Source organism: Suncus etruscus, chromosome 9 (assembly GCF_024139225.1).
Source record: "Suncus etruscus isolate mSunEtr1 chromosome 9, mSunEtr1.pri.cur, whole genome shotgun sequence".
NCBI classification, from domain to species: Eukaryota; Metazoa; Chordata; class Mammalia; order Eulipotyphla; family Soricidae; genus Suncus; species Suncus etruscus.
In genome coordinates, this window is record NC_064856.1 from 50,049,331 (window position 1) to 50,074,471 (window position 25,141).

At 42.5% G+C, this 25,141-nt stretch overlaps 2 protein-coding genes across 2 annotated transcripts in view; one reads left to right on the forward strand and one right to left on the reverse strand.

Moving 5' to 3' along the window:
* The window catches only part of PAAF1 (proteasomal ATPase associated factor 1), a 36,629-nt gene extending 29,555 nt beyond the window's left edge, over window positions 1-7,074 (reverse strand). Inside the window, exons 1-2 of the mRNA XM_049780311.1 lie at window positions 7,028-7,074; window positions 1,931-1,971 (exon numbers count right to left, since the gene is read on the reverse strand). Of these exons, the coding sequence (XP_049636268.1) occupies window positions 1,931-1,971; window positions 7,028-7,074 (88 nt within the window). The remainder of the gene's footprint in view (window positions 1-1,930; window positions 1,972-7,027) is intronic.
* Window positions 7,075-7,259: 185 nt separating this feature from the next.
* Window positions 7,260-10,299, forward strand: LOC126018334 (cytochrome c oxidase assembly factor 4 homolog, mitochondrial). The gene is made up of 2 exons (XM_049780485.1): window positions 7,260-7,330; window positions 9,749-10,299. The coding sequence occupies exon 2, from the start codon at window positions 9,761-9,763 to the stop codon at window positions 10,013-10,015; it is 255 nt and encodes an 84-aa protein (XP_049636442.1). The 5' UTR covers window positions 7,260-7,330; window positions 9,749-9,760; the 3' UTR covers window positions 10,016-10,299.
* The last annotated feature ends 14,842 nt before the right edge of the window (window positions 10,300-25,141 follow it).

Consider the following 25,141-nt stretch of genomic DNA (forward strand, 5'->3'; position numbering starts at 1 on the left):
GGCACTGTTAAACTTGAGGTCAGAACAAAGGAAAGTATCACAAATTACTTAGTAAATCACTGCTGTACAAAACTGAAATTCTAAGACTAACAACATATTGAAGCCATCACAGTTTCAGAGTGGAAGGACTTCTGAGCAGGACAGGAAGATAGTTCCCAATTTGGTAGATGTTAAAGGCAAAAGAATGCTCTAAACCAGGGAGGGTCATATTAAGAATAAAAGAAAATCAGGAGCCAGAGAAATACTATAGCCAATAAGGCACTTGCTATGCGTACAGCTGACCCAGGTTCAATCCCCAGCATTCCATACGGTACCCAAGCACTGCCTGGAGTTGAATCCTGAGTGCAGAGCCAGGATTAACCCGAGGATTGCTGGACATGGCCCAAAAAAGTTTAAAAAAAAAAAGAATGAAAGAAAATCAGAACCAAGAGATAGCATAATACACTGAGCAAATACTTTGCATGCTAGAGTTTGGAATTTGAGCCCCTGCACTATATAGTCCCCAAACATATCACCAGGTATAGTCCCTGAGCACTACCATGTGTGGCCAGAAAGCTGCCCACCCACCCCCATCCCCCATCCCCCAAAATAGGGCTAACGTGATAATACAGCAGAAAAGGCATTTGCCTTCTATCTGACCAACCCACACTCAATCCCCAGAACCACAGCTGGCTCTACCAGAAGTTATCTCTGAGAGAGAGCTAAGAGTAAGGCCTGAGGTGTAGCCCGAAACCAAAAAAAAAAAAAAAAAAGAGTAAGGCCTGAGTACTGTTGGGTATGTCCTCAGGGGGTTATTCCTGCTTCTGCACTAATAAGTCACTCCTGGCAAGCTGGGGAACCTTATGAGATATCAGGAATTGAACCCAGGTCAGCCACAATGCAAAGCAGATGCCCTACCTGCTGAGCTATTACTGTGGTCCTTGCAAATAAAATTTTTTAAAAAATTTATTCAAGGGGGCGGGAGAGATAGCATGCAGGTAGTGCATTTGCCTTGCATGCAGAAGAATGGTGGTTCAAATCCTGGCATCCCATATAGTCCCCCGAGTCTGCCAGGAGCAATTTCTGAGCATAGAGCCAAAAGTAACTCCTGAGCACTGCCAGGTACGATCCAAAAACCAAAAAAAAAAAAAGATTAAAAAAATCATTCAAGGGCCAGTCAGGGAGATGACTCAAAGAACTATAGTGCATGCTCTGCAAGATGGAGCCCCATGCCCAACCCCTCATATCACATAGAGTACCCAGAGTACCACCAGGAATGACCTTCAAGCACTGAGCTGGGAATAGCACCCAGCAACTCTGGGTGTGGTACCAAAATAAAAAAAATTAACAACAATAAGTAAAATAAAACTTTCCCACATATTAAAAATTTTATCTTATTTGGAGGAGAGGTAGAGTAATATAGGAATGCCATTCAAATTATGCCATAGAGATAACTAGATACCACAGGTAATGTGACGAGACTTTTCAAATGAAACCTGAAATAGTAACTTAAATGAGAAAAATCAACAAAAATTGATTGGCAACGGAAGTGCTTAATTTGTGTCTAAATAAAATCAAGACAACTAGAAGAACTTCAAGTATAAATGTCTAGTAAACATTCGGTCTCTGCTTGAACTTGAAGAGAGGTCAGGGCTAGAAATATAGATTTAGGAATCATCAGAGAGATTATAATTGAAGTTACAGAACTGCTTAAGAGACAATAATATCTAAGGATCTGATTTGGATGTATCAGCAATGTTTCCATAAGTAAATCTATGGTTTCCAAATAGAAAACCGACCTGATTCTTCTAGAATGAAGGAACTTAAAAAATATCAGTCGAATACTGACTGTCAAGAACATTTAAAGATTATAAGCATCATGTCAAGAAAAGTAAGACGTTCATTTCTAGAAAATTTTCCTTTTGGGGTAAGGCATATTCATGGACATTACCTGGGGGATGACAGCTCAACCAGGCCTCCCCTTCATCCTTCCTATAAAAAGAGACAGAAGTGTAATTAGTATCTCTATTTGCAGATGACATGATGATATATACTCAGGATCCTGAAGAGTCCACAAATAAAGCTCCTTGAAACAATAAATCAATATAGCAAACTGTCCGGCTACAAAATCAATACACAAAATTCAGTTGCATTCTTTTATACAAATGATAAATCAAAGGAGAGATTAAAGAGTCTATTCTATTTAAAATAGTGTCACAAGGAGCTGGAGCGGTGGTGCAAGCGGGAGGGCATTTGCCTTGCATGTGCTGAACTAGGACGGACCATGGTTTGATTCCCCAGAATCTCATATGGCCCCCCAAGCCAGGAAAGATATCTGAGCGCAGAGTCAGGAGTAACCCCTGAGCGTCACCTAGTGTGGCCCAAAAACCAATAAATAAATAAAATAGTGTCACAAAACACCAAGTACCTAGGAATCAACTTAATAAAAGAGACGAGAGGCCCATACCATGAAAATGTCAAACATTTAAAAAAGAAATCGAAGACCTTAGGAAATAGAAAAATATTCCATGTTAGTGCATTGAAAGAATCAATATTGTCAAAATGACCATACTACTTAAACTACTATGTAGATTCAATGCTACTCCTATCCAAATTCTTCAAGGACTTAGAACAGTAAATTATAAAGTTTCTGTAGAATCATAAAAGACCAAAATAGCCAAACCATTCTGAAAAATAAGAAACTAGGAGGCATCGCATTACTTAACTTGAAGCTGTACTACAAAGCCTTAATAGTCAAATAGCATAGTTTTTGATCATTTAGTGATCAAAACTAGAATAAAAATGGACTCTATGAAAAAAAACAAACCAGACTCTATGACTAATGGGTCAGAATAGAATATCCAACGTAAACCCCCATGTCTGAGGTCAGCTAATTTTTGACAAAGAAACTAAGAAAATAAAATGGGTTAAAGACAGCCTCTTCAACAAATGGTATTGGGACAATTGGACAACCACGTGTATGAATTGAAAAATTACATATTACACAAAAATCAATTCAAAGTAGATCAAAGACCTTGAGATCAGACCTGAGTCTATAAGTACACTGAGAAAAATACAAACAGAATGCTTCAAGATCTAGACCTCAAAATAGTCTTCAATGGGTCCCAGAGAGACAGCATGGAGGGCATTTGCCTTGCATGCAGGTCGGTGTTCAAATCCTGGCATCCCATATGTTCCCCCAAGCCTGCCAGGAGCGATTTCTTTTAAACAAGGAGCGATTTCTGAGTGTAGAGCCAGGAGAGTAACCCCTGAGCATTGCTGGGTGAGACCCAAAAACAAACAAACAAAAAAAAAATAGTCTTCAATGATATGATGTGAATGGCATAAACTAAGCAAATGGGACTTCATCAGATTAAAAAGTTTCTGTATGGTAAAATAACACGGGTTAAAACTAAAAGACAGATGAGCGGGAGAAAATATTTGTACTCAACACATTAGATAAAGGGTTGAAATCTGTGATATACGTATACAAAGTACTCACAATGATTAACCCCCTCCCCCCAAAATGGGGAGAGAAAATGAACAGATACTTCTCTGAGGAAGACCGACAGATGGCCAACAGGCATATGAAAAAATGCTCATCATCACCTAATTAGGGTAATCCAAAAACCAAAAGAATTAAAAATAAAAATAACTGAGACCAATCTACATTGGTGGAGATCCACTGCTCATGGGAATGTTGTATGGTCCAATTCCCATGAAAACAGTATGAAGGGTCTCAGTAAACTCAGAATAAAGCTACCATATAACCCAGCAATTCCACTTCTGAGTATCCCCAGGACAGAAAAGCATTCACTCAAAAGGATGTATGCACACTATTATTCACTGCAGATTCAGTACAGTAACTAAGATTTTAAGTCAACCTAGATGTCCAACAACAGATGAGATTTGAAGATGTCACATATACATATACACACACCAATACTACATACTTATAACAAAATGATGCAAACATACCATCTGCTGAACCTCGATGGAACTGGAAGTAAGCCAGAGAAGAATACGGGATGATATCACTTATATGTGAATAACAGCATGAGAGAATGCAATAGCTTAAAAGGGAGTTGCCTAATTCACCCTTGACCCCAGAATATATTTAGAAGAAAAAAAGAGTGGAGACAGACAGATGACCTCTCTTGGCAAAGGTCAAGGAGATTCAGGTACAATGGTGGTGTTTTAGGCAGGACAGAGCTAAATATTCAAACCACAGAGTCAACAACACTGAAATAATAACTTAAACTTGAACAACCACACTTACAAAAGTGCCTGTTCAGAAGGAGGAAGAAGTAAAGGAAGGAACCTTTGTGGAGGGAGGTTGACACTGGTGGTGGGATTGATGCTGGAACATTGTATGTCTAAAATTTAACTATGGTGGGTGGGGGTAGGGCCGGAGCAATAGCAAAACAGTAGGGCATTTGTCTTGCACGTGGCCAACCCTGGATGGACCCAGGTTCAATTTCTAGCATCCCGTATGATCCCCTGAGCCAGCCAGGAGTGATTTCTAAGTGCAGAGCCAGGAGCAATCCCTTAATGCTGCTGGGTATGGTCCAAAAACCAAAATAAATAAATAAATAAATAAAATAAAATTCAATTGTGAATAGTTTTATAAACTACAGTTCTTTAATAAAAAAAATTTTTAAGGTCCAGAGAGATAGTACAGTTGTAGGGCATTTGCCTTGCATGCAGCCAAACCAGGACAGATGGTGGTTCAAATCTTGGCATCCCATATGCTCCCCCCTGCCTGCCAGCAGCGATTTCTGAGCGCAGAGCCAGGAGTAACCCCTGAGCGCTGCCGGGTGTGAACCCAAAAAGCAAGAAAATTATTTTTTAAGTCTAATTAGGCTTATTCAGTGATGAAAAAGATACACAAGACACAAGGAGAGAATGAAGATCAATATAACCTCCAGTTTGGTCTTAGTTTTAAGCAGGATATATAACATCTCATCATTCATGGATTATTTTAAAACAAAGTCTACTTATTGAAAATATATTTTTTTAATTTTTTATTTTTCTTTAAGTACCACAATTACAAGCATGTTTATATTGTTTCAGTCATAAGTGTCCATGCTATTTTTGTGTGTGTGTGTGGTTTTTGGGTCACACCCAGCAGTGCTCAGGGGTTATTCCTGGCTCTAGGCTCAGAAATTGCTCCTGGGCAGGCACAGGGGACCATATGGGGCGCCGGGATTCGAACCGATGACCTCCTGCATGAAAGGCAAACACCTTACCTCCATGCTATCTCTCCAGCCCCGAAAATATTTTTTTTTAATTTTTGGGTCACATTTGTCGCTCAGGGTTTTTTCCTGGCTCTGCGCTCAGAAGTCACTTTTGGCAGGCTCAGGGGGTTATATGGGATGCTGGGATTCAAACCAGGGTCTATCCTGTGTTGGCCGTATGCAAAGCAAATGCCTTACTGCTGTGCTATCGCTCCAGCCCCCTGAAACAAAATTTTTGAGGTGCTATAGTTACCTGCTGTTTAAATGAATGCTCAAATATAGCATCAAAAAGATTTATTACTCGGGGTCGGTGGGGGGGATAATTATTATTCATTTACAGCTACACAGCTTTGAAAAATTACTGTCTTATATTTAGATATAAATATCTGGATAACTAGAATCACTGTTATTCAGGCAAGACATGTTGCATGCCATTTTGCATGTGGCAGCATGAATTCTCACAACTTAGCAAGGTATCTTTTAGTATTCCTCACACTGACTTTTGATGTTTTAGAATGAACCTCTGGCAATCATTCAAAACCTATGTCTGTCACCTTTATATTTGTAGAGGTAGGAGAAAGTATGTACTCTTTTTTAAGATAGAAATTTCAAGGTACTGGTGAAAGGGGGTGTTCTTTACATGACTGAAACCCAACCACAATCATGTTTGTAATCAAGGTGTTTAAATAAAGATATTAATAAAAAAAAAGAAATTTCAAGATAGACAGTAAATTTTTCACTTAGTAGCTGGACAATTCATTTCTTATTGGCAACATAATTTTGGGCAAGTTACTTCCTCTGATTATGATCCTGAATCACTTCATGGGCATCTAATGGCTCTCGATAAACATTAATTTTCATCCTTTATTTCTTTTTTTTTTTTTTTTTTTTTTTTTTTTTTGGTTTTTGGGCCACACCCTGTGACGCTCAGGGGTTACTCCTGGCTATGCGCTCAGAAGTTGCTCCTGGCTTCTTGGGGGACCATATGGGACGCCGGGGGATCGAACAGCGGTCCGTGCGCAGGCAAGGCAGGCACCTTAGCTCCAGCACCACCGCCCGGCCCCTCATCCTTTATTTCTTACCATATTTTGTGATGCTAAACAGCATGGATATTTAAACCGGACTAGAAATGTGCTGTTTCTTAACTCATCAGGATAGGTTTTATTCATCTTCACTCATTTCCATTTGACAAGCCCTGATTAGTAATAATAGCTGCCATTCAAGGCACTGCTACATGCATCCTGCGCAATTGCATGGCCTATCAATATATGTAAAATAAATTCAGTGCATTTTCAAGTAACTTGTCAGAATTTGAAGTTAGGGATCACCTCCCAAGGAGAATCTTCAACATAGTATCCAAGACAGACAGGTCACGGGAGCGGTTGGAATTGTTCCCTGCACAGATTTCCAAGTCCCAAACCAATCTAACCCAGTTATGTCCAATCTAACTAAAAAAGTATTAGAAGTCGAGTGGGTTGGAAGATTCCATCACAAACTCAAAAGATAGAGTTATGATTCATAATGGGACTTGACAAAGAGAAAAATCATCGGAAAACATTATGACAACTCGGTCAAGGTCTTCCTCCAACTTCTAGTTTTCCTGAGCACAGATGGTGGGTTACCTTTACTTTATAGCATGGATCTTCTGAGAAAACAAACCATGGCCATGTGCATTTGAGACTTCCTTTTCTACCCAGGCTTCCCTCAACATCTGATGACGTAATCCCTTCGGGTCGGGCATGATTCTCCTAAAAACAAAGGGAATATCCTACTACCCGCCTCCTCCGTTCAGGGTCTGAGCCTGCTTTCACCTGAGGGTTTGGGCCCAGTCGCTCTGAATCTTCAAGGGCGCCGCCATCTTGGCCCCGCCTATACCAGCCCGCCTCTTCCGCTCCCTCCCGGAAGTGTGGGCGCCAGGGGGCGGAGCGAAGACAGAAGGCAGGACTCCATCGAGACGGCACCAATGAAAATGCGTTTCCCGACCTGCGCCTGCGTACTCGCCGGTAAAGGCTAGTTGGCTCCGGGCTTGCTGGGACGGAAGAATTGCAACTGCTTGCAGATCCACGCTACGTGCAGGATCGGGTCCTATCAGGTCCCCTAGTCCTTCTGGTTCGGTGAGCACCGTGTGCCGTCGTTATCCCGCGCGTGCACTCGTCCTTTCCCCCGTGTTGGAAAGGATCCTTTGGTGACCTGATTATTTTGGTCACCTGAATATTGCTGCTTTCTCGTCTTTCCCATTTCTTTCTGTCATTCAGCTCTCGGACTATCTATCTAGCTTGCTTTAAAGCAAGCCTCTTCCCCCACTTTCCCGCCCTAAAAGAATACAGAGTTTTGATCCTTGTAACCATGCATTTTTATTTAATCCTTGCAGTAATTCTGCTAATTGAGTATTGAGGAAACTAAGATTGTATGATAAGGAATAGTGGAGATACTTGACAAAGCTTTAAAAAAAAAAAAAAAAAGAGGGGCTGGAGAGATAGCATGGAGGTAAGGCGTTTACCTTTCATGCAGAAGGTCATCGGTTCAAATCCCAGCGTCCCATATGGTCCCCCGTGCCTGCCAGGAGCAATTTCTGAGCACGGAGCCAGGAAAAACCCCTGAGCACTGCTGGGTGTGACCCAAAAAAAAAAACACACACACAAAAAAAAGAACAGCATCCTTAGCACTTTCCCATCGTGCTCGCAGGTTTGTCCCTTTTAAAGAACTTCGACTGTGGTTTAGGAAGAAGAAACATGCACGGTTACAGGAATCATATTTACTAAACACTAAGAGCTTGCAGGTTCCTCACTCTTTTTTCTGTTCTAGTCTTCAGTCTTATTGATAGATATCTGTCAAGAGAGGTTACCTACTGATTTGCCCAAGGTCATCCCAGTGAGTCATTGAAAAAGATGTTTCTAACTTAAGTCTTTTCAGTGCCATTTCAGTGCCCACCCCTTGTCCATTTAGGTTATGCTGTCTCCAAAGCAAATACATTTTGGGGTGATCTTTGGAGAGCTTAAATCCTTCATGTGACTGCCCCCCATTGATCTCTAAAATCTCTAATGGACTAACAAGGACTTACTTTTCTATTTTCTCATCTTGCCATTTGCATTTACTCTTTTATTGGGGAAGGGCACAACTAGTGGCATTCAGGAATTACTCCCTGCTCTGTGCTCTGAAATCACCTCTGGCAGGCTCAGAGGACCGTATGGAATGGCAGGGATTGAATCCAGATTGGCCATGTGCAAGGCAGATGCCCTACCTGCTGTGTTATCACTCCAGCCCCAGCATTTATTTTTTCTATTTATACTCTAGTCATTAGGAACTTACTGTTTCTCTCATATTTTATATCTTTGTGTAAATAACCTTGCAGCTCTTCCATTGTCTAGGAATGTTCTTTCTTCTTGTCTGACTGTACTAGTTTTCAAGTTTCAAATTCTAAGTCACTTGCAGGAAGCCCTTATGCCTATTTCTGCCCTTACACTGGATTAGGTATTGTTCTGTTTTCTGGTCTTCACTATCTCCACACTATACAGTAAACAGCCTGTTATCTAGATTGTACACTTCATGAAGGTACCAACTTAACTGTCTTGAACAAACTACCCTCACCTCTAGCATAGTGCATGTACATGTTAAGTACATAATGATCATTTGTTGAATGAATCACACAGGAAAGGCATTAATGAGTTCTAGCTTCTTTAGCCTACCATGGTGAAATTGTTCAAAGTGTGAGATCATATCTCGTGACACTTGAAGTCTTTCTGTATGCTTCCTTAACTGAATGCTCTGAAAGCAGATGATCTTGAGAAGACAGTATGACCAAATTCAGTGTGACTAAATTCTTTTTTTTCTTCCCCCCAGTGTGACTAAATTCTTTTTTTTTTAATTTTTTATTTTAATTATAAGAACAATGATGCAAAGAGGACAAGGTAAAGTTACAGTGAAAGAACAATCGCCCATAAACAGAGTTCTCAGAAGAAATCCCCTTGCTGATGCCTAAATATTGAACTTACAGTGTGACTAAATTCTTAATTTAGCATTCATGCTCATCTCTAGTCCTGACCCTTGCATAGTATCTCATAGCCATGCTCAACCTTTACTCTCATAGTTAAAATATTTGAGTATCTACCGAGTATAATACTGTTTTTTTTTCTATCCAATGAATAAGGCAAATAGGAAACAGAATTATCTGAGTGGTCAGTCAGAGATGTCTTATCTAAAAAGTGACTTCACCTTTTTAGATTTTATCTTAATTCAAATAGTAGAATCCATGTGAGCATATTTGGTGCCAAAATAAATTTCCCACACACTGTCTCATTCTAATCTGTTCACTTCAGATTATTTTTATAGGCCTGCTTGCTGACATGTGTAGTATCAGGGCAGGAAGGTGAATCTGGCATAGTATTTGTTCTTAAATAGTTTATAGTCTCCCAGGAGAGTTAAGACATAGTCTGTGAAAAGTAGTTTAGTGAGTATTCTTTATGATAGAGAAACCTCATATGCTCATATGCTATCATGTCCCTGCTCTAACAGTTTCTCCACTGATATTCTAGAGACACCCTAAGATGTCAACTCCAGGCCACGCCTGGAACAGACGAGTGAAGAAGGATGATGAGGAAGAAGACCCACTGGACCAGCTGATCTCTCGTTCCGGCTGTGCTGCTTCCCATTATGCAGTGCAGGAGTGCATGGCCCAGCACCAGGACTGGAGACAATGCCAGCCACAGGTGCAGGCCTTCAGAAACTGCATGAATAAACACCAGTCAAAGCGTCTAGAGGAGCTTCAGAGAAGAAAAGAGCAAACCAGTGCCCCCCACTGAGACCTCAGACCATCTATGCTCAGAGGATGGCCCTGAAGAAACCCAGAGAGATCAACAGGATGAAGAAATACTAAAGGTGGAAGGGCGGGCCAAGAACCAAGATTTAGAGAGAATCTCAGGGGAGAGTATCAATAGCCAAGCAGCTATATATGGGCTGGACATGAATGAACTGAAGAGCTGCTCTGTAGTTATGGCAAGATCAGACACATCCTCACTCTTCACATTTCCTCAATTTTGAATACCAGGCAGAATTTGTCAGTAAAACAAACGAGTAAATCGATGCTTTCCTACCTTGAATTACTGTGCCAAGTACTGATTACATAGATATTTAATTTTTAAAGTGAATGTAGGGGCCAGAGTGTTAGCAAAGAGTGTAGGGCACTTGTCTTGCTGAGCCGGGTTCAATCCCCAGCATCCATATGGTCCCCCGAGCCCACCAGGAGTGATTTCTGAGTGCAGAGCCAGGAATAAACCCTGAGCATCACTGGGTGTGATCCAAACACATAAAGGGCCAGAACAATAGTACAGCAGCTTCCCTTTCCCCCACTATCCCCCCCCCCACCCCCATCCTCGATATAAGTAAAACCTAAGCAGAGGGTTTAGAGAGATAGTTCAGGAGTAAAGGCGTAAAACCTTGCATGTGGCCAATCCCTGGTACTACATTTCTCCCCAACCATCACCAGGTATAGACTTGAAGGCCCAAACACCATTGGTGTGGCCCTAGAGGGCCTCAAGCACCACCTGAGTGGCATTACAAAGGCAGAGCACTGAACTGCTGGCCCAGTTAACAGAATCACTGGAAGGGGGTGTCATTTTAAAAACTAAATAAATTTTAAGAATATAAAAATGAGGGGGCTGGAGAAATAGCATGGAGGTTGGGCATTTCCCTTGCACTAAGCTGACCCAGAACGGACCTGGGTTTGATCCCCAGCATCCCATATGGTCCCCCAAGCCTGCCAGGAGTGATTTCTGAGCACAGATCCAGAAGTAACTCCTGAATGCCTCTGGATGTGGCCCAAAGAGAATAAAAAATTAACCATTTCTATATGTGTATATATATATATTTATATATAGTGGATTGCCACCTATTTATGGGATACTTAGCCCAAGCTGGTTGATTCCAGAGTCTTCGCAATCCTAACCATATGTTTCCTCAAATTGCACTTATGCTATTTTTTTAATAAATTCTTTACTTGAGTCACCATGAGATACACAGTTACAAAGCTGTTCATGATTGAGTTAAAGTAAGTCAATGTACAATACTTCACCAGTGCATATTTCCCACCACCAATGTCCCACTTTCCCTTCTGCCCTACCCTTTGTCGTCTCCTCTGCTTGCCTCTGTGACAGACCTTTTGCTTCTCTTTCTCTCTCTCTTTTTTTTTTCCTGTTAGACACTTCAGTTTGCAATATTGCTACTGAAGGGTATCATGAATATCACTTTATCTTCTTTGAACACCCAGTTTTTGTCCAGTGATAATTTGCAACTTTCATAGTCACAGTGGTCCCTTCTTTGCCCTTATTGCACTCCTCCACTATTAGTGGTAACTTTCTACAAGGAACTGGTCCTCCTGGCCCTCGTCTCTATTGTCTTTGAATATTAATATAATGCTATTTTTTTTTTTTTTTTGGCGGGGGAGGCCATGCCTGGTGCAACTCATGTTATTCCTGGCTCTGTGCGCAGAAATCTCTCCTGGGGCTGGAGAGAGCACAGCGGTAAGGTGTTTGCCTTGCATGCAGAGGACGGTGGTTCGAATCCCAGCATCCCATATGGTCCCCCCGAGCCTGCCAGGGGCGATTTCTGAGCGTAGAGCCAAGAGTAAACCCTGAGCGCTGCCGGCTGTGACCCAAAAAACAAACAAACCAACAACAAAAGAAACCTAGAACTTGGGTTTTCATATGATTCAGCAATACAACTAGGAATATACCCTTGGGCCCCAAAAACAATGCAGAAAAGCCCTCTGCACTCCTGTATTCATTGCAAAACTATTCACAATAGCCAGAACTTAGAAACAACCCAAAATGAGTGAATGAAGAAACCCTGGTACAGCTACACAATAGAATACTATGTAGCTGGGCCCGGAGAGATAGCACAGTGGCGTTTGCCTTGCAAGTAGCCAATCCAGGACCAAAGGTGGTTGGTTCGAATCCTGGAGTCCCATATGGTCCCCCGTGCCTGCCAGGAGCTATTTCTGAGCAGACAGCCAGGAGTAACCCCTGAGCAATGCCAGGTGTGGCCCAAAAACAAAAACAAAAACAAACAAACAAAAAAAAAGAATACTATGTAGCTGTTAGGAAAAATGAAGTCATGAAATCTGTCTATACATGAGTCAGAGGGAGAGGAATAGACAAATCAGTCATTTGTGGCACTTAGGCCTTTTAGCTAGGTGACTGAGTATTTTACTAAATATCTCAGGAAGTTTTCAACTTCAGTAAAGTACAGTTCTACCTTCAAAACTGATAAATGTAGACCTTCATAGGTTATTAAAGAATGAGATAGGGCAGTGGTCGGCAACCTGCGGCTCGCGAGCCACATGTGGCTCTTTACACTTTTAATTTGGCTCTTCTGTGTGCCGGGCAGCCGCTCCAGGAGTCAGGACTCTGCTCCTAGCCTCTGTCAGTGCGCGCCCTGTCTGGCTCTCAAAATAAATTTCAATCGTGGTTTTGGCGAGATTTGGCTCAGTTGAAAAAAAGGTTGCCGACCATTGAGTAGGGGATTGGAGAAATATTACAACAGGTAGGGCACTTTTTTACACACAGATGACCCAGGTTCAATCCCCAGCGTCCTATAAGGACTGCCAGAAATGATTCCTGAGTACTGAATCAGGAGTAACCCCTGAGCATCACTGAGTGTCACTCAACCCCCCAAAATAAATAAATGAAATATATTGATAAAGAGTTTATATTCTCGGGCCCGGAGAGATAGCACAGAGGCGTTTGCCTTGCAAGCAGCCGATCCAGGACCAAAGGTGGTTGGTTCGAATCCCGGTGTCCCATATGGTCCCCCGTGCCTGCCAGGAGCTATTTCTGAGCAGACAGCCAGGAGTAACCCCTGAGCACCGCCGGGTGTGACCCAAAAACCAAAAAAACAAACAAAAAAAAGAGTTTATATTCTCTAGAATATAATAAACATTTGGTAGACATTAACCAAATCATCCCTCTTAATGTGTGCCAATCACTAAAATAATATCCTGGTTTGGTTTGGGTTCTAGTCTAGTTTATAATATCATTGATTCCTTATAACTCTCCAGTAGCCTCCCTTACTGAGAAGGAAATAAAGGTTAAATTGAGCAAACATCAAGTGTACATTCTTCTAATGTGTGCGTTATTCTCTACTCTGGGTTCTCACCATCAAATAGTACTTAATGCAGTTAGTAATTACATACATATGTGTGTGTGAGGGGAAGCTATTTTTAAAATTTCTTTACAAAAAATGAATTTCACCAGTACAAGTTTCCCATTATGACTTAAACAGGTATACATTTCTTTATTACTTTTGCTTGTTCTGTAGCCTGCAACAAGAGAATGAGGGTTTAAGGTTTTATGTGCCTGTCCCCTGCAATCCGTACCTACCTCTGCAAAGAAGCTTGGTGTCAGGGATCAGTGGAGAAACTGGCTGGGTGTTCTTGGCTAGATCTAGGTAGACTCATGATTTGACTTTTCCCTGCAAGGTCCTTGGTAAGGAACTTGGCCTGTTCTCAGTGGAGAGGTGCACTGTAATGCGTTTTATGGTATGAGTAATAGGATATGATTCCTACTCTCCTTCCTTCAGGTACAATTGCCAGACTTGGTCTTTGAACTGCTGACTTGAGAAATCCAAAGAGAACTGGAGCAAATCCAGGTAGAAACCTTACACTTTCCTGTTGTTGTCCAGAGCACGAGGCTCACTGCTCCGCTCCAAAAGGAATTTAAAGCAATTCAAGGAAATGGGAGTGAATCTTGCCTTCACTAGCAACTACCTTTGAAAGAGTCATTTTTTTCTTTTTTTTTTTTTTTTTGTTTTGTTTTGTTTTGTTTTTGGGCCACACCCGGTAATGCTCAGGGGTTACTCCTGGCTATGTGCTCAGAAGTTGCTCCTGGCTTGGGGGACCATATGGGACACCGGGGAATCGAACTGCGGTCCGTCCAAGGCTAGCGCAGGCAAGGCAGGCACCTTACCTTTAGCGCCACCGCCCGGCCCAAGAGTCATTTTTTTCAAAGCTTGAGCAAATTTCAGAGCTTATGCATTGCCTAACTGGTAAGCTGAGTTCCTAAATCTGAAATGTCTGAGAAATACAAAAAAAATTCTAGCAGAATTATAGAACTACATGAACAATTTTAGATTATCTAGGGCATGATGTACAGATGAAACAAACACGGAACATACTGGCTGCCTCTGTCTACAGAACTTTCCCCAGCAGGCTAGGTGCTAACTAGATATACCCAATTGAGCTCTTTTTCTTTGGGGGAGGGGGCTCACACCCAGCAGCACTCAGAGGTTACTCCTGGCTCTACACTCAGAAATCACTCTTGGCAGGCTCGAGGGACCATATGAGATGCTGGAATTTGAACAACCGTCCTTCTGCATGCAAGGCAAACACTGTACCTCCATGCTATCTCTCCAGCCCCATGAGCTCTTTTTTTTTTTTTTTTATACCTTTTGATTGGGGGGGGCCACACCCAGCAGCACTCAGGTGTTAGTCCTGGCTCTGTGCTCAGAAATCAATCCTGGCAGACTCTGGACCTGAGATACCAGGGATTGAACCCAGGTTGGCTGCATGAAAAGAAAATGCCCTGCCTGCTGTGCTATCATTAAAGTTCCTTTATGAATATATGTATGTATGTATACATGTATATATATATAAATTCTTTAACTGAATCACCATAAGATACACAGTTACAAAGTTTTTTATGATTGATTTTTGGTCATACAATGTACAAACACCCTTCACCAGTGCACATTTCCTGCCACTAATGTTCCCAGTTTTCCTCCGCACTCCCCCCTGCCCTCTTCCTTGCCTGCCTCTGTGTAGACATTTTTCTTCTCTTTCTCCCTTTCCCTCCCTCTCTCCCATCCTTCCCTCCCGCCCCTCTCTCTCATCATTTTCTTTTAGACATTTTGGTTTGCAATATTGTTACTGATATCATGCATATTACTTTACCTCCTTTTAGCACCCAGTTCTTATCCAATGATCCTTGTCTTAATGGTCCTTTCTATTCCCTAACTATACTCCCCTATTCTTTTTTTTTTTTTTTGGGTCACACCCAGCAGCGCTCAGGGGTTACTCCTGTCTCTACGCTCAGAAATCGCTCCTAGCAGGCTGGGGGGACCATATGGGATGCCGGGATTTGAACCACTGTCCTTCTGCATGCAAAGCAAATGCCCTACCTCCATGCTATCTCTCTAGCCCCATACTCCCCTATTCTATATGGCAAGCTTTCTACTATGAACTGGTCCTCCTGGCCCTGATCTCTGTTGTTTTTGAATAGTAAGACCATGTTAATGGTACTAATTGTTTAATATTACACAATTTTCTTTCTTTTTTAACTTTTACAATTGACAATTGCAATAGTTCTATGTCTGCCTCTCTCTCTCAGACTCATTTCACTCAGCATAATACTCTCCACATTCATTCATGTATAAACAAATTTAATGACTTCATTTTTCCTAACATCTGCATAGTATTCCATTGTATATATGTACCATTTCTTTATTCACTCCTCTATTCTTGGGCACTTGAATTGTTTCCAGACTCTAACTACCGATATTATGAATAGAGCTGCAATGAACATAGGAGTGCAGAGAACTTTTCTGTATTGTGTTTTGGACCCCTAGGGTGTAATCCAGGAGTGGTATTGCTGAGTCATGTGGAAGCTCAATTTGTAGCTGTTGAGCTACTTAAGTTCCCTAACATCTTAGACCCAGTGAGAGGATCTCTGAGCATTGCTAGTGTTGAACTAGCCAACATATGTAGATTGCTTTTTTCCCTTTGCACCTAAAGTATACCCATTTTTTAATTTTTGGGGTCACCCTTGGTGGTGCTCAGGGCTTGCTTACTCCTGGCTCTCTGCTCAGGATTCACTCTAAGTAGGTGCCAGGACACTAGACAGGAGGCTGGGGATCAAACTGAGTTGCTGTTGTAAGGCAAGCACCCTATCCACTGTGCTATTACTCCAGCCATTAAATATACTTTTTACAAATGCATAGCTTGGGCCAGGGCTGTGGCTCAAAAGTAGAGTACTGAATGTATGTGCATATGTAGAGCCCTGGAGTTCAATTCTTGGTACTGTCTGATTCCCTGAGTCCCCAGATGTGAATCTTGAGCTAGAAATGGCTATTGAACACCACCAGGCTCTAGCACAAAACAAATGCATACCTGATAATTTTGAGGTTCCTAAAATGAAAGAACAAGACAGGAGTCCAGAGGTTCCTATGGCAGAGGAACATAGAGCAAAAGGACTGAAACATGAGTAGAGTGATCTACTGATTAATTATGAAACCTGACCCAGTCATTTGCTCCTTATTTAGTGTTATCAATATACTTAAAAATTGTTTTCTAGGGGCTGGAGAGATAGCATGGAGGTAAGGCGTTTGCCTTTCATGCAAGAGGTCATCAGTTCGAATCCCAGCGTCCCATATGGTCCCCCGTGCCTGCCAGGAGCAATTTCTGAGCATGGAGCCAGGAGTAACCCCTGAGCACTGCCGGGTGTGACCCAAAAACCACAAAAAAAAAAATTGTTTTCTAGGGGCCGGAGAGATAGCATGGAGATAAGGCGTTTGCCTTGCATGCAGGACGGTGGTTCAAATCCCAGCATTCCATATGGTCCCCTGAGCCTGCCAGGAGCGATTTCTGAGTGTAGAGCCAGGAGTAAGCCCTGAGCACTGCTGGGTGTGACCCCCACCAAAAAAATTGGTTTTCTAGGAGCCGGAGCAATAGCACAGTGGTAAGGCATTTTCCTTGCACGCAGCTGATCCAGGATGGACGGTGGTTCGAATCCCGGCATTCCATATGGTCCACAAGCCAGGTGCAATTTTTGAGTGCATAGCAAGGAGTAATCCCTGAACGTCACTGGGTGTGACCCAAAAACAAACAAATAAACACAAAATTGTTTTCTAAAATTTTCTGAATTGTGCAGTGAGCCAGGAATTTAATGATCTGAAATATCTAGTTCTGTCGCTAGATATTTTCTTTCTTTTCTTTTATTGTGGAGGCAGGAGTCATTTGGGCCGCAAATAATAGACCCTGGAAATTCTTTCTTGAGCAAAGTAACTCATTGTAAAACAAAGACAAGTGGTCCCAGAGTACGGTTATGCAGGGCATTTGACTTGCACGTAGCTGACCTGGGTTCATCGATCCCCACCAACCCATGAGGTACTCCGAGGCCTGCCAGGAATGATTCCGAGTACAGAACCTGGAGCAACCCCTAAGTACTGTTGGGTGTGTCCCCAAAACTAAATCAAACAAACAAACAAAAAAAAAATCAAATCAGGTTAACCCAAAAGTTATGCACTTTACCCAAAGATATTAGAAACAAAACCAAACCCTGCTAATCTGATTGCCAAACTATTGAGCCTCCCTCTCTTTTGTCTTGCCTATTCTTTGTGTTATCATAGCACTATTCAGTATAGGTGAAACCTCTCTGAAACATTCAAAACAGGTAGTATGCTTTAGGGTTGAATTACTGATAGATGCAATACATGAATAAAATATTAGTAGTAGTATGGGGCCAGAGAGATAGCATGGAGGTAAGGTGTTTGCCTTTCATGCAGAAGGACAGTGGTTCGAATCTCAGCATCCCATATGGTCCCCTGTGCCTGCCAGGGGTGATTTCTGAGCATAGATAGAGCCAGGAGTAACCCCTGAGCACTGCCGGGTGTGACCCAAAAACCAATATATATATATATATATATATATATATATATATATATATATATATATATATATATATTTGGTTTATATATATATTAGTAGTAAAATAAGTCAGACTCAAAAGGGTATATGCATATATAGTTTTAGGGTCGTGCTCAGCAGTGTTCAAAGATTACTTCTGGCTTCACACTTAGGAACTAGCTTGTTGGTGCTCAAGGGACCATATGGGATGCTGGGGGCTGAACCCAGTTTGGCTGTGTGCAAGGTAAACACTTTGCCTGCTATACTATCTTTCTAGATCCTGATATTTATATATAGTAGTAGATAGGCAAAACCAACCAACCCATGATACTAGAAATGAAGTCAGTGTTTGCTTCTGGAGAAGAATGATTAGAAAAGATTTTAAGGGGGCCGGAGAGATAGCATGGAGGTAAGGCGTTTGCCTTTCATGCAGGAGGTCATCAGTTTGAATCCCGGTGTCCCTGTGCCTGCCAGGAGCAATTTCTGAGCCTGGAGCCAGGAATAACCCCTGAGCACTGCCGGATGTGACCCAAAAACCACAACAACAACAACAAAGATTTTAAGGGGGAGCGGGAGGTATAGCATGGAGGTAGGGCATTTGCCTTGCATGCAGAAGGATGGTGGTTCGAATCCCATCATCCCATATGGTCCCCCGAGCCTGCCAGGAGTGATTTCTTTTTTTGGGGGGGGGTCACACCTGGCAGCACTCAGGGGTTACTCCTGGCTCCAGGCTCAGAAATTGCTCCTAGCAGGCTCGGGGGACCATATGGGGTGCCGGATTCAAACTAATGACCTTTTACATGAAAGGCAAACGCCATACCTCCATGCTATCTCTCTAGCCCCTAGGAGTGATTTCTGAGCATAGAGCCACGAGTAACCCCTGAACGCTGCCAGGTGTGACACCCCCCCAAAAAAAAAGAACAAAAAAAAAGTAAAAAGAAAAAAATTGTAAGAAATTTTTCTGGGGTGATGAAAATTCTCTGTAATAGTAAGTAGTGTAGGTTCGGGGCCAGAGCAATAGCATAGCGGTAGGGCATTTGTCTTGCATACACACAGCCAACCCGGATGTACCGGGTTCTATTCCCAGTATCCCACATGGTTCCCCCGAGTCTGCCAGGAGTGATTTCTAAGTCCAGAACCAGGAGTAACCTTTGAGTGCCACTGGGTATGGCTCCCATCTCTTTCCTCACTCCAAAGTGTAGGTTTTAGGCTCCACATTGTGGAGTGACTGGTTTGTGGATGAACAGCTTGCGGTTAGCTTTCTGGCCTGCTATACCTTCCCAACTGTGTGTGTGTATTATTTCTTTTTTTTTCTTTTTTCTTTTTTTTCTAGTTTTTGGGCCACACCCGGCAGTGCTCAAGGGTTACTCCTGGCTGTCTGCTCAGAAATAGCTCCTGGCAGGCACAGGGGACCATATGGGACGCCGGGATTCGAACCAACCACCTTTGGTCCTGGATCAGCTGCTTGCGAGGCAAACAACGCTGTGCTATCTCTCCGGGCCCGTGTATTATTTCTTGTGTCCAAATTGCTGCCGGACCTGCATCTTTTGTCCTACCCGGTTAGGGGGTTAGGGGCATGGTAATCCCTCTCCCTCTCTGGGGATTGTGGAACGCACAACCCACCATTCAAAACATGTTGGCTGTGTTCAAAGCAAGTGCCTACCCACTGTACTATCATGCCAGCCCCTAAACAGTATTTTTTTTTTTCTGGAGTAAGTTAGGGGTGGTCCACTCCTGGCAGTGCTCAGGGCTTACTTCAGTGCTCAAGGCTTACTTCTGGCTCTGTGCTTAGGGTTTAGTCTTGTTGAGGCTCAAGGGACCAAATTCGGTGTCAAAGATTAAACCCAGTTGACCACTTGCAAGGCAAGCATTTTACCCACTATACTCCGGCCCTGAACACAGTATTTTTTTAAGATGTGCCTACGTTTAGAAGGGAAAGTAATCTAAAATTTCTAAGTGCTTGCTTATCTCTAACTCAAACTCTTCAAATGGGTTTATTTGGGCCAGAACAATAGCACAGTGGGAAGCCTTTGCCTTGAATGCAGCCTACTTGGAACCGACCTGGGTTTAATCTCTGGGTGTGGCCCCAAAACCCAAAAAAACAAAAACCAAAACCAAAAAACAATAAAAGGGATTGTTTCCATTTTATACATCAATTGAAGATTAAAGAGAGGGGCCAGAGAGATAGTACAATGGTAGGGCATTTGTCTGAGCACTGCTGGGTGTGACCCCCCCAAAAAAAAAGATTAAAGAGGTCTAAATAACTTATCTGAGGCCACAAACTAAATATTAACTAGAAATAGTTCAATTGTATCCACCTCTTATTTTATTTATTTATTTATTTATTTATTTATTTATTTATTTATTATTTTGGTTTTTGGGTCACACCCGGCAGCCCTCAGGGGTTATTCCGGCTCTGTGCTCAGAAATTGCTCCTGGCAGGCACAGGGAACCATATGGGATATGAGGATTCGAACCACGGTCCGCCCTGAATCAGCTGTGTGCAAGGCAAACGCCCTACCACTGTACTATCTCTTTGGCTCCTCACTTCTTATTTTTATAATTGGTTGTCTCAGCAGATCATTTTACTTTGGACCCTCACTCTAGAGTCATATGAAACTCATAATTGTTTTTGAAACACTTTGGTTCTAGCTACCAGATTATTTCTTGTACCTCTTATCAGGAGAAAGCATGATGATTAATTTCCATTTCTGGACTAACTAATAATAAGCAATGAAAACCTTTTGATTCTGGTGAGAATAAACCAACTAGATGAGTAAGTAACACAAGAGCTCCAAGAAGACAGAACCCAGCTGGCTCCTGTTTGAGATAAGCCTGGCTCATCCCACAGCAAAGTAATGGAGAGGGACAGACTGGGAAACAAGAGATCTGAGTTCTGGGGCCAGAGTAAATAGCACAGTGGTAGGTCATGCAGCCGACCTAGATGGATTGGGTTTGATTCACAACGTCCCATAAGGTTCCCCCAACCCTGCCAGGAATGATTTCTGAGCAAAGAGCCAGGAATGGCTCATATCCACTCCTCCCCCCAAAACAAGAGATTCTGAGTTCTGCTAACTGCACTGAGGTGTCTATAACCTTGTGTAAAGCATTGCCTAAAGCATTGTCCTGTTAGGTCTGGAGTGATAGTACAGTTGGTAGGGTTTTTGCCTTGCATTTGGCTGACTCGTGTTCTATTTCTGGCATCCCATATGGTCCCCTGAGCACTGCCAATTTCTGAGTGTGGAGCCAGGAGTAATGAGTAACCCCTGAGCATCACCAGGTGTGGCTCAAAAACAAAAAACAAACAAACAAAAAAGTGCTTCCCTTTCTAGACTGCTATCCTCCAATTTGCTCAAAGAGAGTGTTAGAGACTAGAGAAATTATTTAAAGGGCTGAGCATATGCTTTGCACATGGGAGGTCCAGATTCAATCCCTGGTACCACATGTTCCGCAAGCACCACTGAACATACACAGGAATATAACCTCTGAGCATTCAAAACAAAAAAATGAAAGGAATGTCAGTGAGTTTGTGTCTAAGGTCCTTCTTCTAACACCTTGTCAGTTTATAAAATCCTGTGCCCAACTTTCACAAACTAATAAAAAAGGAAGCAATTAAACAGTGCTGTATTCCATATTCCTCAATGCTGTTCATGTGACAACTGCCCTTTTGGTTTGGGCTGATGTGTGTATATTTCATGTGCATATTTATACAGTTTATTCATTCACCTTTTCATCTCTGTCATTACATATCCACCAATTTTCCGCTCACCCATTGCCTCGCCTCTGCTCTTTTATCTTTGCTAAGGAAAACTCAAATTAGCAATTCTGTAACCAAAATAGTCCTTGCTGGAAAAGCTGGCCCACACTCCCAGTGGGCTTCACTTAGAAGTCTTGACCTGCTGAGCGTTCATTTGAATTCAGAGTAGCATTTTAATTGAGGTGTCTATCATCTTGACAGCCTCCCACAGCACTACACCTTGGGAGGGATCTGAGTTTATTCCTGTTGCCTTTGGAAAACAAGATGAAAAGCAAAAAAAACTTCAGAGGCTTGGCTGTAGCTGAATGAAACTGCGCATGATTTCTGAATGAGGTCCTGGGTTTAATCCTTGACATCACACACACAAAAAGGTTAGCAACTTCAGAATTAAAACCGAGTCTCAGAAAGTACCTGCAATACTGAGAACACTTTGAACTCCCAGAGACCTCTACATTAGGGGTACTCGGAGATCTGGTGAAGAACAGGGAGAGATGCCAGTCACTTATTAGCTGTGTTACCTTGAAAATAATTTCGGACCTGGAGAGATAACACAGTGGCGTTTGCCTTGCAAGCAGCCGATCCAGGACCAAAGATGGTTGTTTCGAATCCCGGTGTCCCATATGGTCCCCGTGCCTGCCAGGAGCTATTTCTGAGCAGACCACCAGGAGTAACCCCTGAGCACCGCCGGGTGTGGCCCAAAAACCAAAAAAAAAAAAAAAAAAGAAAATAATTCCATCTCTCCAAATTGCAGTTTCTTCCTCTGTATAATTAGAATAATTTAAAGATAATCTATATGAAATCATAGTATAATAAAGACTCAATAAATCTAAGATGCATACATTCAGATACTCATACATTCATACACATTTTGTTTTTGTTTTTGGGTCACACCCAGCAGCACTCAGGGGTTACTCCTGGCTCTATGCTCAGAAATCGCTCTTGGCAGGCTCAGGGGACCATATGGAATGCTGGTATTCTAACCACTGACCTTCTGCATGGAAGGCAAACACCTTACCTCCATGCTATCTCTCCGGCCCCACATTCATACACATTTTAACACAGATGTTCAGCTTCCTGTAAGTTCACATACATACCCTACTGACATGAAGATCAGTACTAAGTGGTTTCTGGCACAGTAACAAACCCTTGGTCCTGGACTACAAAACCAAAAATGCCAAGCAATGAAGGGGGCAGGCTGGGAAATGAGGTGGAATATTAAATAACAGAAGCACACTGGCGGAGAGGCTTGGGCACTTTGGTGGTGGGTGAGGTGTGGTAACTGTACTACATCAAAACTATAAACTTTAATACTGTTATAAAAATGTGACCTAAACCATAATTAAATAAAAAGCCCTCCAGGATTGGAGAAAGCACAATGAATTGAGCTATTCTTTGCATACAGGAAGCCCAGGAACTACTCTAGGCTTATTGCTCAGGGGTTACTCTTGGCAATGCATGGAGGACCATGTAGAGCTAAATTCTAACTTGGGATGCCTATATGGGACGCAAAGCTTTCATTCAGCCCCGAGTTATTTCCCTGGATTAGAGGGAGGTTTTTTTTAAAAAATATGTTATGATCCACATTTCACTAAAAGATTGCTTTTAAATAGGTAGGGTACTTGCCTTAAATGTGGCCGACTTGAGTTTGATTTCTGGCACCCCATAAGGTCCCCTGAACCTGCCAGAAGTGATCTGAGTGCAAAGCCAGGAGTAAACCTGAGCACAACTGATGTGACCCCAAAACAAAAACAAACAAAAAATATTCAAGAGAGGTTTCCTGGGCCCGGAGAGATAGCACAGCGGCGTTTGCCTTGCAAGCAGCCAATCCAGGACCTAAGGTGGTTGGTTCGAATCCCGGTGTCCCATATGGTCCCCCGTGCCTGCCAGGAGCTAATTCTGAGCAGACAGCCAGGAGTAACCCCTGAGCACCACCGGGTGTGACCCAAAAACTAAAAAAAAAAAAAAAAAAAAAAAAGAGAGGTTTCCTTGGGGCCGGAGAGATAGCACAGCAGTAGGGCCTTTGCCTTGCATGCAGCCGATCCAGGATGGATGGTGGTTCAAATCCTGGTATTCTATATGGTCCCTCGAGCCTGCTAGGAGTGATTTCTTCTTCTTCTTTTTTTTTTTTTTTTTGGTTTGTTTTTGTTTTTCAGCCATACCCGGTGATGTTCAGGGGTTACTCCTGGCTATACGCTCAGAAATTGCTGTGGGCGATTGGATGCCAGGGGATCAAACCGTGGTCTGTCTTAGGCTAGCGCACACAGGCAGACGCCTTATGTACTGTGCCACTGCTCCAGCCCCTCATGAGTGATTTCTGAGTGAAAACCAGGAGTAATCCTGAGCACCGCTGGGTGTGACCCCCCCAAAAAAAAGAGAGGTTCCCAAACTTATTTGGGCTACCATCTCCTTTTCAGGAAAAAAAAATAATAATTAACAATGTTCAAGATACCTGTATTCCTTAAGTTAATAAACAGAAAATAAATCCTCTCCATCTGCACCTACAGCTCTACAGTCTTCTTGGATTGTTCTAGTGCCCCCAGATCCCATAAGCTAAGTACAGGAAACTTTGCTTTTAAAGATGAGTCCACTGTAATTGGAGAACTACTAAGGTTAATAGGTTTCATGGTAAAAGCACCAAAGAGAAACAGAACCCCTAAAAAATACTTTACAGAACAGGCACATTGGTGGGGGAGATGGATTCTGGTGAAGGGAATGGTACACTAATACTATATGCCTGAACTCAATTATGAATGAATTTGTAATTCACAGTGATTCAACAAATATAAACAAAGAAAAGAAGTGGTAGAAGTGATTGTACAGCAGATAGAATGTTTGTACATGCAGCCAACCTGGGTTCAATCCCTGTCATCATATATGGTCTCCCAAGCCTAACCAGGAGTAATCTCTGAGCACAGAGCCAAGAGTAAGTCCCAAGTACTACCAAGAGGCCAGAGAGCATGGAGGTAAGGCGTTTGCCTCTCATGCAGAAATTCGGTGGTTTGAATCCCGGCATCCCATATGGTCCCCTGAGCCTGCCAGGAGTGATTTCTGAGCATAGAGCCAGGAATACCTCCTGAGCACTGCCGGGTGTGACCCAAAAACCCAAGTACCACCAAGTATGGCCCTCAAACCAAAGAAGATACTTCAGAGGCCAGAGAGAAAGTACAGAGGTTAAAAAAAAAAAAAAAAAAAAAAAAAAGGGCCCAGAGAGATATAGCACAGCGGTGTTTGCCTTGCAAGCAGCCGATCCAGGACCAAAGGTGGTTGGTTCGAATCCCGGTGTCCCATATGGTCCCCCATGCCTGCCAGGAGCTATTTCTGAGCAGACAGCCAGGAGTAACCCCTGAGCAATGCCGGGTGTGGCCCAAAAAAAACAAAAAAAAAAGTACAAAGGTTAAGTACAATTGTATCTGGAAGATCCTAATTTAATCTCAGCACTAGATGATCCTTCAAAGACCACCAAAAGCAACTACAGAATGTGGTTGGCACAGGGGCCGG